Source organism: Cyrtonyx montezumae, unplaced genomic scaffold (assembly GCF_038088225.1).
Source record: "Cyrtonyx montezumae isolate F1298 unplaced genomic scaffold, pur_monq_1.0 scaffold_7, whole genome shotgun sequence".
Lineage (NCBI taxonomy): Eukaryota > Metazoa > Chordata > Aves > Galliformes > Odontophoridae > Cyrtonyx > Cyrtonyx montezumae.
The window spans coordinates 7,243,142-7,267,384 of NW_027072078.1; the positions used below are offsets into that span (position 1 = coordinate 7,243,142).

At 43.8% G+C, this 24,243-nt stretch overlaps 1 protein-coding gene and 1 long non-coding RNA gene across 4 annotated transcripts in view; one reads left to right on the plus strand and one right to left on the minus strand.

Annotated features, from left to right (window-relative positions):
- The first annotated feature begins 233 nt into the window (after positions 1-233).
- LOC136057553 (uncharacterized) lies at positions 234-22,798 on the plus strand. Its single transcript, XR_010623042.1, has 3 exons — positions 234-308; positions 868-944; positions 22,461-22,798. It is a non-coding gene; the product is annotated as an uncharacterized LOC136057553 (long non-coding RNA).
- The window catches only part of HIBCH (3-hydroxyisobutyryl-CoA hydrolase), a 31,627-nt gene continuing 14,358 nt past the window's right edge, over positions 6,975-24,243 (minus strand). For 2 of the 3 annotated variants that reach the window (XM_065750288.1, XM_065750286.1), the window contains 8 exons: positions 21,620-21,698; positions 19,122-19,267; positions 18,027-18,113; positions 16,381-16,439; positions 15,859-15,940; positions 11,072-11,191; positions 10,364-10,397; positions 6,975-7,543 (listed from right to left, as the gene is read on the minus strand). In XM_065750288.1, the coding sequence (XP_065606360.1) occupies positions 7,428-7,543; positions 10,364-10,397; positions 11,072-11,191; positions 15,859-15,940; positions 16,381-16,439; positions 18,027-18,113; positions 19,122-19,267; positions 21,620-21,698 (723 nt within the window). In that variant the 3' untranslated portion in view covers positions 6,975-7,427. The remainder of the gene's footprint in view (positions 7,544-10,363; positions 10,398-11,071; positions 11,192-15,858; positions 15,941-16,380; positions 16,440-18,026; positions 18,114-19,121; positions 19,268-21,619; positions 21,699-24,243) is intronic. The other variant, XM_065750287.1, reaches the window with a different exon arrangement.

Below are 24,243 nucleotides of genomic sequence, written 5' to 3' on the forward strand. Positions count from 1 at the left end.
GGAGCCACCCACCCGCAGTGGCCCTGGGGTTAGGAACCGGGCATAAATTCTTGCAGCCTGCCACTCAGCCTGATGTCTGAAGTGCTGCGTCATCCTTCTGCCTTTGAGGAAGTCAAACAGTGTGGGTGAACGGGCGAGCAGAGTTCTGCAGGGCCGGTGCCGAGGGATTCATCTCACTCTGTGATAATACAGAACTCTGTGCCTGCAATGTTTTACGTCCGGATTCTTTTTGCAGAGTCCCAGTTGTGGAGCAGTCTGTGCCCATCCGGGATGAGAGGGACGATTTGTTCAAAGCAGACAGGTCCCTGGTAAGTAACACACAGAGCTTCCTTCCCTCGTGGTGCTGGGGGACCTAAGAGCCTCCCTGTTCCAGGGAGCCACGTGGGAATGTTGCAAAGTGAGGGGCCCGGTTCTCTGGCAGCAGAAATCACCCACTGTGCTCCACTGGGTGCAGCTACGCAGAGCTGTTTCCAAAAGTAGGACTTGTTTTTCATCAGCTGACTGGTAAAACTGCACTGAAGAAGGTGATTCCTTGCAGTGTGGCACTGCTCTTCAGGGAGATTTTTCAGAGGTCTGACCAAGGGAAAGCGTGTACGTGGGAGCTGGGACTCACTTGCCTATGACAGATGGAGCTGCTGTGTGGCACAAAAACTTTCTTTTATGCTTCTCTTCATCGTATGAAGGGGAGAAAAACCAAACTGGATAGCTTATGCTTATCCTTTAGTGGTTACTTCTGGTTGAAGTTTTTAATACAGAAACATTTGTATCAAAATAAAACAGTGATTATGCTGTTAATGCTTTTCCCTTGTTTGCATGGTACGATAGGAAATTGCAGGCATCTTTCTAATGCTGTTTTCTTTCCTTCAGTGAGTAGAAATGAGCTCGGTTTGGCAGGAAGCACTGAGGAAGGCTGGCACAGAGGCAGCGTGGCCCTTGCGTGCAAGGTGAGTTGAGCTGCATGGCACAGCTCCTGCAGGATTCTCCCTCTTTGCATTACAGCAGTACATGAGTGTGTAGGGACTGACGGGAAACGGCACCTGGACTCGTGCTTGAAATTCCAGGGCTGTGTTTTCAGGACTCTTTTAAAACACACACCACTTATAGTACTGAAGTTAAATGAGGCATTTAAGAGCTTACTGACGTAGCTCCACTGAAATCAAGCACAGCCAGCAACTTTGATGATTTAGTTGTCTGAAAAAAGTGCATTTCATTTCTTGTAAAAACAGTCTTTAAGAAGAGAATCTTCGTTAAGATTTGTGGTGGTGCTGCTTTAACTCCAGGTTAACAGCTCAACACAACAGATTGCAGCACACTAACTTCTGCCTCGAGCTAAGCATGAGAGCTTCTCAGGTGAGCAGCTACACCCACAGAGGTTTTGGCCTGAGCCTGGATCCTCCCCTGCAGTGCTTTCTGAAACTTAGCTGACCACAAAGTGAGAGCTTGGGTGATGAAACAGACTCTGATCAGCCAGCTTTGCCTTGTGTGCTTACTGAGTGAAACGTCGTGCTGGCACCTCCACCAAGGATGTGTGCTTTGTGAGGCAGCCAGACATATTAAAATCTCTATCAGAACAACGCTGGAAATGAGATAGGCAGAGAGGATTGAAGCAGTGCTTTATCCTATATGTGCAAGCAGTGGCTGTCAGAAAAACAGGAACTCAGACAGAAGATGGAGGACAACTTCATTTACAAGCATTTACGTGCCAGCAATTATTAACCAGAGTAGAGCAGGCAAACAATATAAACCTACTGCACTGACTTAGGAATTACTGCACTCCATAAATAATGAAACGAGCAACAGCCTGCGATTGAAACCAGGGTCGATAACTTTGCTTTTAAGCCTAACTAGTAGTCAATAGGAAACAATTCAATTGTCTTGCACGTCTTGCTGCCCAGCCATTTTCTAGCCTGCCCCTTCCTCTGTGTCAGGCAGTCTTACCCATGTCTGAATTAGCCCAGATGAAACAGCAGAGGTAAGAAGGTGGGAAGTCCTTGAGAGGAAGATGCTGTCCTACAGAGGATGTAGATGTACAGGAGATGTTTGTCCTCCTATTCACATTCCCTCCACGTTTCCGCTAGGCCCCAACTCATTTGCTGGTGTCCCTTAAAAAGAGGAAAGGGAATCTCCATCTGTAGAACTGAAACATCTTCACACAATGATCAAGTACAAAAACTGGTTGATATTTAACAGACCTTCTCTAAAGAACACAAAAAAAGGATTACGTAGAAAAGGGCTGGGCTGTGACCATAGATAAAAGGGCCAAATCCAGATAGTCATCAGATAAAATGTGAGAGATCAAAGTGACAGAAACATGCTAATATATCACCTGTGTCATAGAGTATACAGCATTCCAGCTGTGGTTAGGGGAAGGTGAGGTTTAAATCTCTATCACTTATAGTTCTGGCTAAGTCCAGGGAGATTGTGAGATTTGATCTGAAACTTCTGACTGTCACCAGCAGAGTATAATGAGAAGGGATTAGGCAGTGTATCTGCGCCATAGGAGAAGCCTGTGTATTCCTCAGTGTGGATAAATACTGCTGCTCTCAGGGATCAGCAGTGCTGTTCAGTGATTCTTTACCATATGAGATGCTTTGAGCTACGTAATGTTCAAGAAGGGCAAGTGGAAATTTTTTTATTAATGTTTTATTAATGATAAATATTGAAATTAGAAATGTATGAGATTAAACTATTTAGAAGTTTTGAATTATTCAGAGTCTGAATGGCTTTCAGGCATCTCCTTGGCCTCTGGTCTGTAAGCACGTTCTGTCAGCATTATAAGTTTCATCAGTGTATGTGGCTGAAAGACGTGGGTATGAACCTCACGGATTTTCATAAACCTCCACAGGGACACAAATTCAGTTCCTTGTGCAGTCGAGAGAATCCTTTCTTTTACTCATTTAATATCAAGCTCTTACCGTAACAATCTCAACGATAGCGTAGCTATCTTCTGTGTCAGGTAAAACCACCTGCAGCAGGGTCTGTGTCACCACAGATGGCTGTACTGCTCAGTCTTAAAACACTGGCACGTGCTGCAACATGTCATTCTGGACAGGGGATCCCAGAGAAGCTGCAGATGCCCTGTCTATGGAAGTATTCAAGGGCAGGTTGGATGGGGCCCTGGATGGGCAGCGTGATCTGATGGTTGGCAATCCTGCCCAACTTGATGATCTGTGAGGCCCCTTCCAATGTAAGTCATTCTGCACTCACCTGCCCGCAAATGGGATTTCCTCTCTCAGTGTTTGCATGGCATCAGGTTACTGGATTGGAGCCCCTGTTTCCCTCAGCATATAAAGGAAATAAACAAAGTTTAATATCTTTGCCATGATTATGTTTTCAAAAGCTATTTACAAAAAATGTTTAACTTTGGCTGACCTCAGTACAACGTCATTGGGTGAAACAGTAGGGAACAGTTGGTTTCTGTGCAGCACAGTCTTTATTTTGGCTGGCAGTCTACTAACTCTGGGGAGTGGTAAGCTCATGCCAAGCGACGTCAGGCACAGCGCACAGTTCTGCTGTGCCCCTGTAGAGGAAGGAGCCTGAGAAACAGCTCCGTGGGTTAGTAACAAAGCCACACGTAGTGGAATGTGGGGCTTGCCAATTGAGATCCTCAGTTTGAAGGAAGGACCCTCTCAGGTGAAGGGAGAAAGGTCGAGTTTTCTGCTGGCACGTTCCTGTGCACCAGACGTGGAGGTCGTGTCAGTGTGTGCTTCTTACAGACTTGTTTGGGCAAGGTGAGCAGATCTCCTGGCGTTTATGTATCCCGAGTCCTGTCAGCTGCTGGTTACCTGGTGCTTTTGTCTGTGTGGGGCTCTTCTTTCTTCGTTTTACTTTTGTAGCAGCAGCAGTCGCTGGAGTTAAATGGCATCTGTGTTCAGATTGAGGAAAGCAGTGCTGTCTCATCTGTGTGGAAGCCCCGAGCCCTGTCCGGTTCTATTGCACACACACCATCACAGATGGCTTGTAGCTCATGATGCACACTGGGAATTGCATTCCAGGGCGGCTTGAATTATACTCGGGCTCTGCCTGATAACTGATGTAGATGGACGTTAGTGATAAAAACCCATTCTGTGTGCACCGTGCACAGGTTTATTGAAGCTGGTTTTACAGCTTCTGCGGTGAATTTAGCTCCCCTTTTTGCTCGCTGAGGACGGGGAACTGTTTACTGCATTTCTGTGAAACGCTGTTTTGACAGATTTCTCCAGAAGTAAAGCACTGGTGGAGGCAGTGCGACCCCTGGCAAGGAGCAGCAGCGCAGTGCAACGAAGGAGGAAGCCACTTCCAGGTTATGAAAACATGCCGTTGAGCTGAATTTTGCAGCTGCGTTTTCAAATGTACCATGGGATGCATCAAATCCAAAGATGCCTTTGCGGGGTCAAACGCTGTCCGGGTGGAAGGGAGCAGGGACGGCGCCCAAGGGGAGAAATCATCACTGATAGCAGGGATGGCAGATGAGAGAGGAGCGTCGAGCACCATAGTGCTGGACTACGCACACCGCCTCTCCCATGAGATTCTCGATCAGGCAGTGAAGCAGTGGGCAGTGACAGAGAGCAAATACAGCGACATCCCCTTCATTGAGAGCGATGTGCCCTGAGCCTGGCTGCCACGGGCTGGATTCAGTGAGCAGCTCGTGGCTGTGCTGCTGCAAGCTGAGTGAAGTCAGCTGCAACCCAGCAGAGTGCTCCTCTGGATGTACTTGCAAGGAGAGGCTGGAAAAAATTGCCTTTTAATCTATATTGTTAGGAAACCCTGTGGAATACAGTAGAACCTACTAATCGAGTATTGCTTGTTATCAGCCACGTGGTGAGTGTTGTCTGTCTTTGTTATGAGTGATCAGAAATCAGTGTTAAAAAGGAAAATGGGAAGAATGCAGCTGCCTCGCAACTGTCGGAGCACTGCCACGGCGGCCCCGGAGATGCTTCAGAACAAAGCGTGGATTATATTCATGTACTGCACTAAAAAAGATGTGGCCTGGTGGTAGGTGATGAGAACGGTATGCTTGGCAAACCTGTGTTCTGCTGAAGTGAAATGTGACCTCCATGTAGCAAAGGCAGCTGCTGTTGTAGCCTTCACTTTGATTCTCCGACTCTAGCAGGCCTACAGACCACAAAATACCGAAGGCGGTGAGAAGCGCTTTGTAAAACCAAATAGTATTCAGGGAACCATATGGATTATGATCCTACTCAACTTCCACTCCTAATAGAACCAGTGAGAAACATTACAGTATTGATAAATAGCGCGTTGTAATTAACAGATGCTCTGGCTTCTGTAAATGCATGAAGGCTATTCTCTAAAATCTTGCAGTAAGAGTTTAATTACATGTAATGGCTGCGTTCGAGCCAAAGCTGTTTGCTTTGCTTTCTATTTCTTTGGTTAGGGGGCTGTGTTGATTTCATGGGACTGTGGCTGCACTTTCAACGCAGCGTCACAGCCTCAGAACAGCCTTCCTTCAGCTCCCGCAGGCTGAGCACCACGGGTGGAGCCAGGGACACTGGGGCACAGCTGGGCTGTGTGAGCCTCAGGGCCCGGGCCTGACCCACTGCACTGCTGTCTGGGGTTGGGTTTGGGACGAGGAGGCAAACTGGTCTCCTTAGACCTCCTGCTCTGCTGCCGTTCTAGGCAAAGTGACTGCCTCGTAGGAAGCTCGTGTGCTTTAGCACCCGTTAGCTCCTTTTTCTGTTCAGGCCAGTGTATCGGCCACGTCATTTTTTTTCCTGCATCCAAGTGCTTTCCATTTTATGTTTTCATTTTAGAGGAAAAAAAACCACACTTTCCATACTGGCGAAAACTGTTACTATTTTTAAACGGTGCACGCAGTCCTCGTGACTGATGTGGTTCTGAAGCCACGCTAAGCAGCAGAAAGGGACTGTTTCCAGTGCTCTTTTTTAGCTCGCTCTCACATGTGGATTGAGCGGGAACGCGGCTGTCCTGCGAACCTTCTGACACAGACTTCACCCCTTGAAATTCAGCAGGTGGGAAGCGGCTGCATGCAGACTCCTGGAGTTTTGCTGTGCTGCCAGGCCTAATGCTGAACAGGAAACAGGAAAGGCTGCTTCACCTTTGGAGTGCCACCTGCCTGCTTACCTTCGCTCAAACCGTTCTGCACTCAGCTTTTAGAGCAAAGGTGCCACTGTTTCAGCTAATGACGGCACTCACAGGGACTGGCGTGCCCTGAAGTACACACACCCCTTGCTGGGGAGCTCAGTCTGTGCTCTGTATTCTCCCTGTGGGACGCACACAGGGGGTGCTGTGTGACTGACGATGCCCTCGGAATGGTTTGGAGCACATCAACTGCAGCACAACTTTGTAACACTGACCTCTCTGTAGTACAGCACACGTGTGTTCTCAAATAAAACATACTGCAATATATTTTTACAAGATTTTTTTGTGGAAAATATTTTCTTGTGGACCAAATAAAATTAAAATGACCATCTGCTTATACGACTTTTATTTGATTAAAAAGGCACAAGTTGGAGAGCAGCAGCTGAAGTGCCTTAGGTCCGTCCCGGGCACAGAGTGCCCATTCCCACACCCCGGGTGTCCCTCCTGCCTGTGACAAGTTTCCCAGCCAGCAGACAGGGACAACTCCAGCTCAGGATGCTGCCGGGCACAAAGGGAAGTGAAGCCAGCCAGCCTGGTGCAGCCACACTGCAGCCACCTGAGCATCAGGGCCACATTCACCTCTGCTGCTGGAATTGCTGGACAGCCACTGCCACCAGCATGCTCCTTGCCAGACTGTGCCTTCTGCACCACTGCAAGCAGGGAAAGCTCCAGCAATGCTTGAGAGCATGAGAAGCTCATTACGCAGTGCAATCAGTGGTGCTTCACAAAATAGGTTTTACAAGCAATGAGAGATGTGCTCGAGGCTTTGGCACTATTATGATAGTTGAAACAATGTCTGCATCACGTGGCAAGGCTGCACACGGACCAAATGCTAAATCAATACAATTCCTTGCTCTCCAACTAATAATGGTATGTCAGTCTGACCTTTGATTTAAAAGTCTACTTAACACCACGAAATTAGCATGTCTGGCATCTAACTTAGTAGCTGTGTTTTAATGCTTTAAGTATATCTTAATTTCATTGCACAGAGAAGGATCCGGGCCCAATCCCACTTGGACACCCCACAGACACGGTGGGCTCCTCACCTCCTGCTCCAGCATCCAGCCCTCAGCCCTGCTGTCTCCCCACAAGAATTAAGACATCCATCATTGTCTAACAGCAGTCAGAATCAACTATTTGCCTTCAAGTCTTTTTTCCCTTATTAACCAGAGATGTGATCAAGCTGCATAACAAAAGAGAATGGTACTGAATGCAAAAAAGAATTACAAGTCAGGCTGGCTAAGAGCCCCGTCAAACTTCATCGTGCTGTTATTAGTTTTTATACCATAAAATGAAGCAGATGTGTAAGATGGCAATAGATGTGATCTTTACAACTTGAGATCGTTGTTTCCCAGAGGCTTAAAACAATTGTCCACGAATTCATCGCTGACTTCTCCCAGAGCAGCAGGCTTCCAGCAGGGGGACTGGTCCTTGTCAATCAGCACTGCGGGGCGGGCAGAAAAGCACAGCAGTGAGTACGTTCTCTGAGTAAGATGACTTTTGGTTGCATCCACATCTACAGATGCACCAGAGAGAAACGTCAGCGTGCGTCAGAGCGTTGGGAATGCACCTTTCTGCTCCAGAAGCTCCTGAACTGCCACCTGCACGGAGGGGAGCTGGGGCTGCCACCCCAGGGGAATCACTGCAGTAGCGTTACAGCTTTCCAGAGCTTTTCCTCTTGTAAATAGCACAGAAAGATAGAGCTGTGAATCAGAGCACAGAGCCCATTCTTCCTCGAGTACAGGGTGAGGGCTCAAAGTGCTGACTTGGAGTAGAAATTCATTATGCAGACATTGTAGAATTACATGGGTAATTCCGTAAAAGCAGCGTGCTTTAATTTGTTAACTAAGTACTTTGCCTACTAGCTGAAAAGTTATGATTCTACAAACTTCTTTACCCTTTTTCACACTTCTTTTCATACGTGGTGATGTGAAGCCACTGATTGGTCTGGGTCAAAACCACCCCAAATTGACTCTGCTTATTGCACAGGAACAGCACTTATCTCATGACTTTCTTCAATTCACAACCACAGACGGGCAGGAATCAGCTCAGCTGTTCCCTACAAACAACAGCACTGACTGGAGATGCTTTACATCAGAATGGAAGTGGGACAAAGTCCATGTGCACCCTGTACTGCTTCAGCTCTGGAACAGCACAGTGACTGCGGGCAATTCTCGGTGGCAGGGCAGCACTGCACGGCCAGACGCAATGATCTGTCTGGGTCTGCAGCCAGGCTGACAGCTGGCCTCACTGAATGATCCTAATGCTACCTCCCATCAAATGTTTAATCTTTCTTCAATTCAAATGCTTATTATTTGATAGTGTCGTGAACGCTCTCCTCCACCGCAATAACTTCTCTGTATTTTGTTCTTCTCCGGCCTGAGATCTCTGCATGAGAATGGAACGGGAATTCCGGGGCCTTCTGAGGTAGGTGGAGGGAAGCTCATTAAGACAGAAGTAGCAGAGTGGAGACATGGTTTGCAGCAGGTTCTCAATCTGTCTGCAAGGAAAGCAGGCTAAAAGACAACTCTGACCCCAGATCAGAGTAGTTTTAAAACCCTTGTGTCAGCTTTTAATACGTATGCTAGGGAAGAGTTTTGTTTTAAAATGTGAAGTAGGAAAAAACTGCTACTAAAACACAACCTACAGCCACGGCTGCTGAAAGACCATCTTCAAAAGCTAACATCTGGTAACTGTGTTTTAAGTTCACTTTGTGGACAGGTCCTTCTGAGGCAGACAAGGTCAGCAGCTGGCTCTGAGAGCTTGGAATTCAAGAACGAATCCGTAAAGTCATTTTCACTCAGTCTGGTTGACTCTGCGAAATACTCAGCAATGTCACTTCCAAACCAAAGATGGATGTTTGTGACACGGTGAAGCCTTTGCTACATCATCCCACGTCAGAAGGGAAGGTGCCCAACTGCTGCTCCTGCAGCTGCTTTCTTTACAGCACTGCGTGGGATTTACTGTGTGCACGGTGAGAAGCAATCTGCTTTTGACCTCTACCTGTCCCCAGATGGTTTAATGGCACTGCGCATTACAAATCAGGAGTGGGTTTGGTTTTCCCCCTGCTCCCAGCCCTCGAGGTTTGTATCCTCCCAGATAACTCCGTTGCAGCAGCTGTGAAAGCTTACATGGTGATTTGGAATGTATCCTAGGAATATGCTCTCCTGAAGGTATCATTCTCCCCATTACCAACACAATGAAAAGTACATACTTCTCAACGTGTGGTAAAATCCTAAAAGGAGTCTCTGTTAATGAGTGCTGCAGACTAATTAATAAAAGAAGCTTTTCCTATGACGTGCAGAACTTTCAGTCCCTCATCCCTAGGCTGTCTTTAATACAGCATTACTAACAGGAAATACACAAACTAACCTCCACAACACAAGCAGATTTTAAAGACAAATATAAAGAGTGAGGAGGAGGTGACAATACACACTTGGGTGTATAACTGTGTGAAAACTAAAAGCCAGGTTCCCACCTCTTATTCCCAAAGTGTTCTGCAAATGTCTTGTACTGTAAGCTCCTTGGAGAAGAAAATGCTTTTGTTTTGTTTCATCTTGTGCTGAATAGCACATAAATAATTCCCGCAGTTCCTAACAGATGTGACATTGGGTTTGACAAACAGTGCATTGAATCAGCAGCAGAATCACGGGTATGTGTCCCCTGAATGAACTTGCTGAGCTGCTGCTCTGCTCTTACTGCTACCTATCCTGACCAACGCTGTCAAATGCTGAATTATTTAACAGTGAGCCTACAGACATAGTTTTATTTCAGCGAGACACCTTCACTGAGAGGAATTTTTGATGTGGCCAAAAGCAGTCGTAACCATATTCTATACAAACACTTGTTCTTGACTTTCAGTCCTGGTTTCTTAAACCAGGCCAGAGCTGGCCGAGCCAGCCGTATGGCAGCACTACCACTTGGCACAGAAGTAACAGCTCAGCAGTTACTCCTTTCTGCATCAAATATGCTCAGAACTTTCCCAATGCCCTCCTGAAACCTTCTGGCAGCGCTGTGTTAGTAGGTGGCTACAAACCTTCAGGACAGAGGTCACAAAGGAAACACTGTAGCTGCTCGTTTGTACCAAATGAAACCTTTAGACCAAGTAAAGCCGAAAGCAAGGAGAGCTGGCAAGTGCTGTCTAGGCTGCTGCTGCATACACTTCCATCTCCAGAAGTTAACACACAGTGAGGTGATAGATTATTTAGTTTGGGTATATAACACACAGTGAGGTGATAGATTATTTAGTTTGTTGTGGGCTTACCTGCTCGAACCCCTTCGTAGAAGTCATGGCCTTTCTGAAAGACAAAGGACCGAGCTGTAACAGGATAAACTCTACTGATCCCATCTTTCCTTTTCCCACTGCCATCCGACATGCAAGTTCTCAGGACCCAGTGAATTTCTACCTGTACTATTACTTCCTAGCCATACTTTCTCTTTCTTCGTGGAAGAGTTACATATTCTGCTTAAACACAGCCAGAACTGCTGCCACCCATCCCCTGCTGATGGAGCAGCTCTCATGCAGTATGAGCCCTCTGTGCACCCGCTCACGGCTGTTCGAAGTGCCCAGCCCTTGCCACAAGTAGCACCGAAGCCTCTTTTTTAACATAACACAGCTATCCTGAAAGGCAGCGGCACGCAGCTGGCCCATCTTACTGATGGGAACTGAGAGTTAAACTGTTTAATGGAAACCTGTGCAAGAACTCCAGATTCCTACAGTGTATGGCCCAAATACAGAACTCTTTCTATAATGCAACTTCATGGTTTTCCTGCCAGCAGCCCTCTGCCATTCCCATCTGACTGTCATTAATGTCGTCTCCTTTGAGTTGTACAGAGATGTGGAAATGGAAAAAAGAGTCAGCCTGACAAATGCACAGAATGGATACTGGAAATAAGTGTGAGCCCTTGGTGTAACCTCCATGAACCCTGACTCTGACAGAAGTGCCCCGACAGCTGTCTGCATCCTGCTTACCATGCACGCCTGGCTCAGTCTGTACTCCATCGTGAACACGTCCTGTAAGCTCAAGGAAGCACCTTCCCTGACTTGTCTGAGAGTCAGCTTGAGGGATGTAGGCGACATCTTATTAAGAGTCTGGGGAAGACAGGAACAACTGAATTATTTCCATACTCTTCAACTTAGGTGCATTTGAAAACCTTTTGCATTTCAAATAGAGTAAATGATGGCACTCTTGCCTGAGCTCCTCTACAGGCTGCCCAGTCCTCCTGCTCCCTGCCACCATACTGTCATCCTCAACAAACTGACCTGCACAAACTTCACACCAAGCTCTCTGGGAAGCCTGGAACTCTTCAGATCCCATCACTTCTAACCCAGCTCCTGCCAGCTACAGAACCCAGAGCAGTTTGACAGACATTTCCTCACGTATTTATTTATTTCTTTTTGAGAAGTGGAGGCGAGTGTTACAGGCAATTATATTCTTTTATGGAAAATGTTTATATATATATACAGTCTGAATTGCTCTTAGATGTTACTGATGCTGTAGCTGATATTACTATGGTGGTAGAATAGCAGGGTAATACCATCAAGGTTGGCCACAAACTGTAAGTGTTTTATGACCATCTGCAATATAACAAGAGGGGAAATGACGTAAAAGATATCAAACCCAGATGCATGGCTGCACAGGCTTCTTGTATGGGACCAGCAGACAGTGCAGTAATTCAGCCCCACCCTGCTCTGCTGATGGGAAGCCTGGAGGTCCTCCTTCTCCTGACAGAGCTACGGGCTATAAATATTATGCAACAGACAGGATCTGTCTAAGGCATGCAAACAAATGCTGTAAATCTGGCTTTCATGACTATCCTTCAATTAACAGCATGCTGGTAAAGAGTAGAGGGGTGGGGGAGAAGGACAAAAGCTTGGTTAATAAAACAGTGCTTCACTTCAAAGCCTCAGGTCTGTTGAGGAAAGAAGCTAAATTTTATGGTTGCTGATCTTTGGCTCGTTACTCTAAATGTGACTCCTTCCCCTGCAAACCCAACTGAAACCTCTTTATTAGTCACAGTACAATAGACATTTCTTCCAGATTATTAGGACATTTTTACCACTCTACTGGGAGGTGGCAGATGGTAAGATTTGCCTCTTTACATTATTTTCGTTGCAGACATTAGACTCCTTACCCACAGACTGGAATGGCAGCTTTCCAGTCATCAACATCAACGTTTTTTCTAGCTCTCAATTACTCTTCCTCCCTCTCCAGGCACCAGCAGATACAGCAGTGACCCATTTAGCCTGGTTAAGCTGGAAAACATGTGCTTGCTGTACGAGCAGGATGCTGTGGAACTGAGACTTAAAAGCATTGTCGTTCTGCTTGATGCTTGTTGACCATTTTTGAGAGAGAAAATAGTTAAGAAAGAACCAATCCTGGTAAAGCTAACAAGTAGCATCCTGTCAACAGACCAAGAACCCAGCTATGCCTGTTTGAGTACATCGTGACACAGCTCTCACATGTGTAGCAACTCCTAACGGGACTCCTTCCTTCCCTTACTGCACACCTGGCTTTCCCCTTGAACTGGGGCTTTTCTACTTTGCTTGGTTTTAAACTCTTGTCTTCTAGATCAGAATGTGTTTGCTCAGACCAAGCCAAGTGGTGTGCACAGGGCAACACAGTGCTTCCCCAGGTGAAATGAGGGGGAAAAGAACTGAAAAGGGGAAGATTAACTAGTCATGTGCACACTGCACTGCCTATCTCGGCATATCAATGAGGCTGGAGGTGGAGGAGACACTGCTACAAATCACGCTGAAGGAAGAGGAATAAGGGAAGAAAATGGGTAGGTGGTAATGCAGAAAAGTGAGTCAGTGTATGTCTATAAATAAATCCTCTGTACAAAAAGGAGGAGGGGACTGGTGCTTGGGAACAGACCTGAAAAGGAGACAGGATAGGCTGGCGTGGGAGAGGGAGTACTAAAATGCAAAAGAGTTGTCATACAAGTATTTGACACTTATCCTAGCATCTCTGAGACCATCTTGATTTCAGTGTTAATGAACCTGAAAGCTACAGAGCTGAATTTACAGCACATCTGAGTTCCAGTAAGATACCACCAGAAGATGACCAGATTAAGTGGTCTGACTCCGTGGAGTCCCTTACAAGAAAAAAAGCTGGAACATCTTTGTCTCCAAGGCCGTTGCAGTTTCTGACCTGAGCCTGAGCTGTTGAGGGTCCTTGGGGAGGCTTGCTGTAAGTTAAAACCTTTCTCGTATCACCTTTCTTGCAATGGATGAAGACATTCACCACTCGCTTTCTGAAATACCAAAGCATCTGTTGGTCTGGACTGAGCAGTGACTCTGGATAAACCTAGCCAAAGCATTGCTGGAAAGCTGCTTGGGGACTGATAAATCTCTTACTGGTCTGTAACAGTTTAAGTGCTTCTTTTCTTGAATTCAGTGCTCCCAGGAAACCACCCAGCTTCATCCCCACCATCTATCTCGCCCACCTACTGCACATTCATTTAGAGCTCCAGGGATTGGTGTCTGCATCCCTGCGAGCCAGCTGCTCTCAGCATGGTGTCTGTTCCTTCTCACAGCCTCTGCAGTGTTCTGCATGCTGCACTGGAAGTCCTTCTCTACCAATGAAGGTGATCAGATCACAAAGTGCTCAGAAGCTGCACTGACCTGCCCCCCCAAAAAAGCTCTATAAAAGCAGCATGTGAAAAGCAACTCAAACGCGATGCTTTGCAGATTTTGATCCCACTCAGCACCTCTGGTTGGATGAAGTAAATAGTTCCCTGTGACTGGCTTAACAACCTTACGTGCTCCTCATCTGAGCAGCCTATTTTAGAATCAGACAGGTGGAAGCCTAGCAGGCAGGCATATCTGGAAGGTAAAAAGCAGCAGTACTGTAGTGTGGACAGAAGAGGATACCAGAAGAGGATGGCACAGCTCACAGCGTACCTGGATACAGCAGAAGCAGTACTTCCACTTTATTAATGCTCAAAGTATCTCTATATCCAAGGTATGGATGTGCCAATGAGTACCTCCTAATTAAACTTTCAGTTATGGTCTGTATCAAAGGATAATGCTCAGCAGGAAAAAAAGAAAAAGAATAAACAAAGGAGAGGAAAATATCATTTGTGCACACGTTATTGGTACTGTGACCCTACTGATAAGGAAGGAGCTGCTTCACACAAGTCATCCATCTGCAAGCACTTCTTACTCAGTACAGAACTTGTTGGAAACTTGTCTGAAGTTAACGTACGTGTTTGCAATGACAAACCTTGTCCCTGCCAGAAGGTATTTTTTCTCAGCTTTCTGAGTGGACAGAAGCAATTTATGGTAACAAGATCTGATTTCTTATGCGGAGCAAATACTAGAGAACTGTTCAGGCATGAAAGCCATTCAAGTATTAATCGTATAATAGCAAAAATCTGCTATAAAATCCTACGAAATAGAACTAAATGTGCAACCAAATATCCATATTTTTGGTTCAGGGATTAAAAAAATGTATCAGTGACACAACTGTAATTGCAAGGTAGGTGATATTTTAAATTTAGAACTTAATTTTATGAAGGAAGTGTGCATCGTAGACCACGAGGAACAAAAAAACACTGCTTTTATTACTAGGGAAGATGTAGGTTTGGAGGCTGCAAACGGAGTGAGTGGGTGGAGAGGGTTTGGGTAATGGCAGTGGATTTGGTAGAACTAACAGTGCCATTACATATGCCAGCAACAAAGCACAACCAGAATCCTTGCATCTTCTGTAGGTACAAGTCAGATTTTCAAACATAAAATGACCACACTGGGACCAGTGTGTCTGATATTTAGCTTAGTAGAAAATCAATATGAGTGCTAAATAGCTTCCTCTTTCATCACATCTTGCTTTTGTAATCTGCATGATAACACTGCAAAGTACTAAAGTACTACACGTGCTGCCTGGCACAAAGATAATTCCTCCCTTCTCACAAGTGTTTGAGAGTTCCAAAGACAAGATATTAAATCTTTAATGAAGAGCAAACAAGTATGTTTTGTTTTACTACAGGCCAGGGCTCTGTAAGACACAATGATTCTGTACAATGGAACAGCAGTTGAAACAAAGCTTTCCCTGAGAAATGCTTGTGTTCTATCCCACTGTAAGCAGAATTCAAACAGCCTGAAGACAGACAGTCACAAAGCACCTACATACAGGCACGCAACAGGAGAAAGAAAATACAGAGGTTACATATAAGTTGCTTCTTGCTTTTGAGGCTGAAGCACGCAGGAGGCTTGTAGTATTTACCACGTGTTTTCTGACTAATGACTACAGCCAACAGTCAGAGGGGCATTAAAGAAGATTAAAAACAACAACAACAAAAAACCTTTGACGATAAATGGCGTGTTATTTGCCCAGATGAAATATCTGAAATGGAAGAAAAATGAACAACATTGTGCTGGCACTCTTTTATTCCAATCCCTGGCAATAAAATGAGAAGCCATAAAAGGAACCTTTGTTACCATCACCCCCTGATCGTGGGAAAAAAGGGAAAAGGGCATTTGTTTTTCACTAGATTGCACTTTTATACAACACACAACAGCGTTTACAGTTTGGCATTCCACACAGGAATATTCCTGTGAGAGGAAAAGATGACTTACAGTCTCACACAACCACACGTGAGAACTTGAGGATCACAGTCCAGTGTCCTACTGGTGTAATGGAGGGCTGGGTTTTGTTTGTTCGTTTTTCCATTACTAAGGCAGCTACAGACTGTTCTGCAGCATGAAAGCACAGACCCAGCTTCAATTTCTAACCAAAATAACGGATAAGGCATTACCTCGAGCTGCTTCATGGCAAAAGGAGAACCATCTTGCTTTAACTTCTGAACAATTTCTTCCATGCTATTTGCTGAAAAAATACTAAAAGAGAAAGAAAAATAATAAATGAACTGTCTCGTGGCTTCAGCCCTCCTCTCCCCTACAAAATGCTAGGAACAGAGAAATGAGGAACAGAAATGACTTTCCACCAATGGAGATGAATGTACCACGTAACATTTCCTTTCCAGCTGAAGAATTACTCTCACAAAACCCCATCCAACTTCAATACAAAAAAAAAATAATGTGCTATGTTGCTTAAAAGAATGGTGTATGAATCAGGCTGTATGAATCAGACTTGTACGAATCAAGTGTTTAATATGCTGAAGACTGAAATATTTAATGAGCATCAGATGAGGCACACCAAAAGCAAATACTGACACAGCTACCTTCAACAGCATCTCTATCACCTTATCTGTGGAACACTGTTACTGGATTTAACTTCAGGCTTCCAACCCAAAAGAATAGAAGAGATTTCTGAATACCTGTTGATCTTCTCCATGTGTTCGTCAAGCACAAACTCCTTTTCTTGGTCAATTTTGGTCTGTTCAAAAAGCAAACACATATGTTACTTCGTTATTTCAGCTGTCCAAAAAGCCTACCAGTACTGAGAAATGTCAGCTCCTTGTTACAGAAATATGCTAAGATAAATGAACGTTGGAGGTCTGTACCATGTCTTTCACGAATTTGTTTTACAGTACATATATGAACTTCTTGTTTCATCTAGTGAAGGTGAAGGGTGCCATCATAATGCAGTGCTGGCTCTGAACTACAACATATGCTTATCTCACTGTGTGGTCATCTGTGTGCAAAGGCCATCGAGTGCTGCAGGTCTGCTGGCATGAAGGTGCTCAGGATGCAAGCAGATGTTACAGCAGCAGCTGAAAGCCAGAAGGAGGATCCCCATCACTTCAGCTCTGCTAACCAAAGACAGGCAGCTTCCTTTTCCACTGAATGTCATCTCATAAAGTGGCACACCGCAACACAGAATCACTCCTCTTTCAGAGCTTTCAGTGTATCAAAGTATTTGGTGGTACCAGCTTATCTACATTATTTTTCTATTCAACCTTTACTTATGAACGCAGTAATTCTAAAACAGAAATAGGAGGAGCAGGCACTGCTCATTTTCAATTCAGTCAGCTGGGGAGCACTCAGGGTGACTGTTCACAGGGAAACCCAGCTCGACTCCAGAAGTTTCCTTCCTTCTGAAATAAACAGATTCTGGATAAACCCATTCCCTGTGATGCCCACAGTTACATGATGCTAATACAAACACCAATGACATGTTGCCAGCCTAGTTAAATTCACCCCCCAAAATGATGGGTTTGTCCACTGAGAAAACAGCATGCTTTTCTCCCTGAAACTGTTGCTTTAAAGATGCTTTCAAGAGAACGCATCTGCACGCTGCTAATACGTATCCTACAAACCAATACTGTGCTTAGTTACAGACTTTTAATTATTTCAAGGTTTATTTGAAGAATTACTGGAAAAACTGAAGCCCTTAAGTTCAGGCTTCAAACCTGCCTGCAGATGGGCCGTGTCACAGCCACGCTAAAATTCACATCAAATACACAAAGATAGCATAATTCTTCAGGCCAACAAATAGAAAACAATCACTTCAAAGCAGGCAGCCTAGCATTTCATATCTGGCACTGTGACTTCTGCAGCCTCTGGAGAACAACCGTGGGCCTACCCCATTTTGTTTGTACTTGTCTCATTAGAGGATAGCTCCCCAGCTTGTGCTTGCCATCACGTTTTGCTAATGGCAGTACATTTTGCCTTCTGCAAAGTGTGCTAAAAAACAAATGACACAAAAATTAAGCAGCGATGCTTTTTCTGCACCGTCATGGTACCAGCTGGGAGCCCAGATATATATACAGTGAAGGGGTTTGCTGACCACAATAGGAATTTTCAGGATACAAAATAAAACAAAAAAAATGTGAAAAGAAAAGGCAGATTTAAATTTTCTGCAGGCATTGGTGCTACAAAGTATTATTTCATAGAGTACAAGGAGCTTAGAAACCTATTATCTTGTCACCACAGAACCAATAATCGTTAGCATAAAAAAGAAATTGTACTTACATACACTTAAGTAACATTTCTACTTGATTTCAGTAACTAATCGGAATACCTGTATGTGGTAAGAGTTCAGCAAGTCTGCAATATTTTCTTTTGAAGGAGATTTCAATGCTATCAGGTCTTTCTCTAAGTCAGGCAGCTATGGAAAATCAGAATTAAAAGTAAGCAAAATAAAATGTACTGTCTGAATTACTACTGCTTTGACAACAGTACTATATAGTATAAATACATGTGTGTATTATATATGCGTATGTAACTATACACTATTACCAAAACCAAAACAATAATAATAATTATTATTATTATTATAAAAACCCACACAATCTTTTGGCCAGGCCTTAAAGAAGTACCAAGTAACCAGTACAAGGAGCTGGAGTTCACTTTTCAGAAGTGTAGAACCTGGCTCTGGGTTTGTGTGCAGTGATGAGCAAAACGCTCTGCTCCTGAGCCTGCTCACTGAGCAGCTGGGGCAGGTATCCTGAGAGCAGGAAGCCTGGCAACCACACACTGCTCCAACTGCTCCCTGTCAGCCTGCGTACCCAACCAGCTGCCACGGTGCAGTCACAATGACAGTCACTGGTCTTTTCTTGGCAAAAGAGAATCAGATGCCCTTTGTCCTACACTTGGAGTACAGGAGCATGATGTCTGAATTATGGAATATGCTAACCGTTACATTTTCTTACAGCCACTGCAAGAAACAGGCTATTATTAAGGAGACTGATAAAGAACACATGATTTGGCTGTTATCTAAATGAAAGACTGCAGTTGTGTAAATAACCTCATTTCAGATACTGCTGTCTAGACTGCATCTAGAAAGCCATCGATGTGGTAGGGGTAGTAAGACAAGATGAAGGCAGAGGGTACCATTTCAGAAGTAACTCAGTTGTGCTCAATAAATCATGGCCTTAAACAGCAGAATCGTGGCGATGGCAGCATTTGCTCCCTCTCCAAGCAAAGCTGTCACAAGCTGGCAAGTACTGCAGTGACAGCCTGAGAGTCCCTTACGGTTCCCAGTCACACAGCAGGGCCAGCTACAGTGGCTCCTGCACACGCTCAAGTTGCTGGGGCATACTGGTGTGCTAAGGCTCTGCAGCTTGTGAGCAGCAGCGCGGGGCTGAGCCCCCGTGAGCTCTGGTTGGCACTTCACCTTTGCTGACTCTACGAAATGTGTGGCGATGCCGGCTTTTAGCACGTCTCTTCCTTTCAGCCTGAATCCGGTCAGTGCGAGGAAACAGCCGATCTTTCCTGAAAGCCTTGGCAAGAAATAACCTCCACCTACATCAGGGAAAAGGCCTGCAACGAATGGAACAAAACAAATCAGAAAATGAAGGGAGAAGATCTCATCCCATGTAACTGAGCGCTTGTTTCCGCTTGTCTCGCTTTCATCTCCCACACTCGGGCACAGCTCTCATGTCAGTTTCTCCCTGACTTGGTTGAATATTTCTCTGCCATCTAAACCCTTCCTAAAAGCAAACTCTTGAACACCTTCCAAACTGCATCATTTTTACTGGCACATAATTTACAGATGTGCCAGACAACTGTCTTCATTTTATTTGCAGCTCTTCTCAAATGCTCAACGTCTTGTTGGCAGCCTTTAAAGGCCCGAAGTTGTACTGTCTGTAGCTCATCACCTACATTCTTTTCTCCCCTACAGTCACCTTATGAATAGTCTCTTCTGCATTGCCCTTCCTTGGTTCAAGACATCCTATCTATAACGCTGATGCAAAGACTGTCATTTCATTTTGTGTTTCTATTCACCTTTCTCCTCTTGGATTCCCTACTACTGCAAAAACAAATCCTTTATTTCAACATGAAAATACTCTCACAAATCCCTTCCGAAGCAAAAAATCAGTTACATCATTCTCCCTCTCCACCAGGACTGCAACAACCTTCTCCTGTTGCTGCAATTAAAATACTGATGCTAAAGCATTATTCTCCCTGTGGTCCCACAAATTTCCCTACGATTTCAGAGGAAAAACCATCTTGGTGATTTATAGGGCCCTTCCCATACACAGGAAAATTAACTCCAATTCAACTATTAAGTTGATTAATTAAGTTGCTTTGGAGGTGAATGAAACTAAACTGATTGAAGTTCTCTTTAATGAGTGCAGTATTAACAAGCAGGGTTAGCGTGCAGCTAATCCACTTAAACCTGCTCAGATGCTCTATGGCCTCTACTGCACCCCATGTGAGGATCCTGTCTTCCTTGCCTCTTCAAATATCACTCTTGTAAAACCCTGTTGTGTTTCTCTTAATTCTCTTACCAGTGCTCCCCAGATCTTTGTGCTAGCTATTGGGTTCCTCAATATATTCCACACACTTGACATTTTTCTCCTTTTGATGTTTTTAACCAATTGTTTCTCTAATCCCTTTTTTAATTTAAAAAGAAAATGACCGTGTGCTGGGCTGGCCGGGCCAGAAGCCCATGGCTGCAACACCGACCTGCAACCTGAGCTCTCACACACATGCAACAACACACCTCACAGTGAAATGTCTGTGCAGCTGCCACACATCCCCACCTCTTCTTGCAGCTGCAGCTGGAGTTTTGTTTGTAAATGAGTTACAGAAAGCTGAAAGTTTGGATATCCAAGAAAGTGCTAGTACTCCAGCAGCACCTCACAGCTTACAATATACAATTTCTTACAATATACTTATGTCTCTTGTTCTTCCCACCAGGGAAGGGTTGTCCACACCCTCCCACATTGAAACTGCATTCCTATGTTATCTATATCAGCAGGAAACGCCTACAGTCTAGAACTTTGATTTTTATTTCCAAAATGGCATATAAATGTCACTTTTTATTTACGGTGGTGTGTAAGTGAAAATGCAGCAGCTCAATGAGCACTGTTTTCATTTCACCACAGAGGTACAATGTCTTCTGAAAGGGAACATACAAACCATTGCATTAATACAGTCTCTCAGCAGCCAGACATTTTAAACATACACCACAGAGATCAAAACAGCTCAGCCCTTAAATCCAAACAGATTTCAGTGGTTTTACTTTGATTGATCCTAAAAGGGTTTTAATTACTTTCCTTCATAAGCAAGATCTAAGCTTTTACTTTACACATCTTCACAGTCTATTTTTGCTTAAATAAGTCCCTGCATGCACAGGAAATATATGTAAAGTACATCGTCTTGGTTAGCATAAGATTACTCGCGTATTTACCTTTGAAGAAGAAAATAAAGAAGGTGTCTTTATTATTAAAATGATTTTATATGCAAAAGGACTACACTGTCAGTCTTTTTTAAGCTATCTTCATAAACTTCGTTGTTAAGCAGGGAGGTGGGAATCAGACAGAGAAAGAATTAACAAGCGCCCAGAAGTCAGACTGTAATGCATTCTATATGGAAACTCCATTGCTGGCAGTGCTGTTTTCAAGGGGAACAGAACGATTTCACATGAAGGTTCACTGTGAGTTGGTCTGATTTGTCTTGAAGCATATCACCCTCTGGACATAGCTCAGGGACGTAAAAGTTTCTATCATACATCACAAAGTTGACAAAGTTTTTGTAAGACCAAAATGCAACTTATATGATGCTACTTACAAGGAACAGCATAACTGATCTTGTGCACATGTGTACACAACTCTAATGAAAAGGTGAAACACATTAACGCATGAGAACTTGTTAAAATCCACTTACCTATTGCTGTCTCTGGCATTGCAAAAACTGTCTTTTCTGTTGCAACTCGGAAATGTCCATGGACTGAGAGGCCAACCCCCTGCACGTGGAACCCAAACCAAGGGAACGGTTACAGAATTACCAGGAACAGTCATCACAGCCATTATCCCACACAACACACCTCCTGCTTTGCTCTATGATCGAATGGTGTTAGACCTACTGTGCACATCTCAACAAAATATTACTGAGGCTTTGAGGGTTCAGAGACAAAGTTACACTACCTTTATGACTTGACTGAAATAGCTTTCTGTGCTTTAGAAGATTGCTGATTCACGTGCAGATTAACTACACATAGCCCAAAGTGAACTTTCATTTGACAACTCACAGAGATGATGTTCTCTCATCTATCATTTTTGCACATCCTTTAAACTATCAACAGCAAAAAAAGACCAACACTTTCAGAATATATGTGAGCTGCCTGAAGCTGTAATTATAACGCTTTAAAAAGAAATAATATTTAATTATTATTATACTGTGGTAATTACCAACGTTATCAATACAGAGATATTCTAAGCAGGAAAAGTCTTCAGCATTACTCATTAAAACCCAAGTCTGTGGTTAGAAACCGAAACGCCACCTCCACCCGGGGACTGTAGCTCTTCAAGTCCCAAACAGAATCCACATTGCTAAGTACCTAACCCTCTTGGCTAGCATTTCTCATTCAGGCAGAAAGCAGCAGCAAGGCACAAGAAAAATAAGTATTTTCATTTCACAAAGGTGAATTTCATTCAGAGAAATGTTCGATAGGCAAACTGACATATCTAAAGAGAAAAGGTCATCTGAAACGATTACTACTTTTCAGGTCGTCTCCATCAAGAATATTGGAATGACTTGACACAAGCACAACAGCTGGGTAAAGTAGTCTCACTTCTCAAAGCTATCTGCAGGATACATATCAAGACAACATCTGTGTTAGGTTCTACCTGGAGACAGACACTATCCAGTGAATATTTCACCAGAAGTGTCTTTGTACAGATGTTTACCTCTTTCTACTGTTTCAGCTTACTTCCTTGCCTCTCACTGTTAAATTTCCAAGTTTCCCAGTTTTAAATAACATCTCCAGTGTTTTAGAAATCAGAAAGATGATGCCTCGTGCAGCTAAGGTTCTTCATCTTCACAATATTTTGTACTTTCCAACAAAACCAGCGAGATTCGTTGGGTGCCAGAATGACAGAATCATGCTGCTTGTCTCGTGTCACCTCCCTCTCTTCCCAGGTTGGTAGTCCTCTGGGTCATCCCTTCTACCCTTCTTAAAAATGGGAGTGACTCTGCCTTTTTCCAGGCACCAGGGATTGCACATGATTGCCATGACTTGACAAATATCATCGAGAGTGGCTTGGAGACTACATCAGCCAGTTCCCTCAGGACTCTATACCCGCCTGGGCCAGCATTACATATTTGATATGCTTTTAAGGAGACAGTAGATTGTATTTTCATTTCACTTTAGATTTCTAGAGTTCTTTGGGTGAGTTTTACATTAAAATGTTACAGTTATCTCATGCTAATAAAAATGATATCCATTTCCTTGCGCCATTATCAAGCATTCTTCCCAGGCCTCCTGTACAATTCTGCTCAGCAAGAAATTAATTGTCACCATTTATTCCATCAGGGTGATGTATGATTACATTTGAAAACATCTTAAAGCTTTTTTTTTTTCCTGTTAAATGGGTAACTGCCAATCTCAGATATTAATATAAATTTATGAAGCTTTTAAGATTCCAGTCTAATTTCCTGAGAAACAGACACTTAAGGTTTCTGGCTCTTGTATTTTGTATATGTAGAGAATACGCCAAATCTATACACGAGGAACTTTTTTTCAAGGAAGCAAATACCCGAATCTTGCACAGAGTACAGTCAATGTCTCATCCCTTATCTGTCACTCTGCTCTCTAACTTGACTGGTTGTAGATCTCATCTGAGGAGCAAAGGCAGCCACCCTCTGTGTGAAGCTTTATTCACTCCTAAAAAAGCTCTAGAATTCTTGAATCAAGTGGAATTGTGCCTTCAACACTTTATAACATCAGAGTAGCATTATTTCCATTGCACCAAGAAACATCTTCCCTACAGTGAGAGAAAGCACAATACTTCTGCAGTTATTTCTATGCATGTTCAGCAATAACGATGACATTGTTATAATAATAACTTGAAATAAAATAAATCGAGTCCATTTTGATGAACTTGTGGGGATATTTCTAACCCCGAATTCAAGTGCTGTCTATCATAAAACATTTTCTGGCTTATGTTCTGGGCCTAAGTTTGCATAAGAAAAAGGATTGAAATGTTCAGCTGAGTACTAAGTATAAAGAATGGAGTGCAAAGTCCACGAAGACAGCTTCTGTTCCAAGTTTGTTCCTTTTTGTAGCGATAAAAATAACTGTAGAGTTTTGTTAATAAAAAGTTGAAAGAAGTAATTTTCTTTGGAAAGAAGTAATTAAATCTGATGTCACTTTCTCAATTGACTCGGCCGTAATTGGATTTGTTTTCTACATAGCCGTAGTTTTACAGCACAGATAGGAGTTTAATTCAGATGCATATTTAAAAGACTAAAAAATTGCATTTTCTTCTCATCTGCTGTAAAGAAAATGG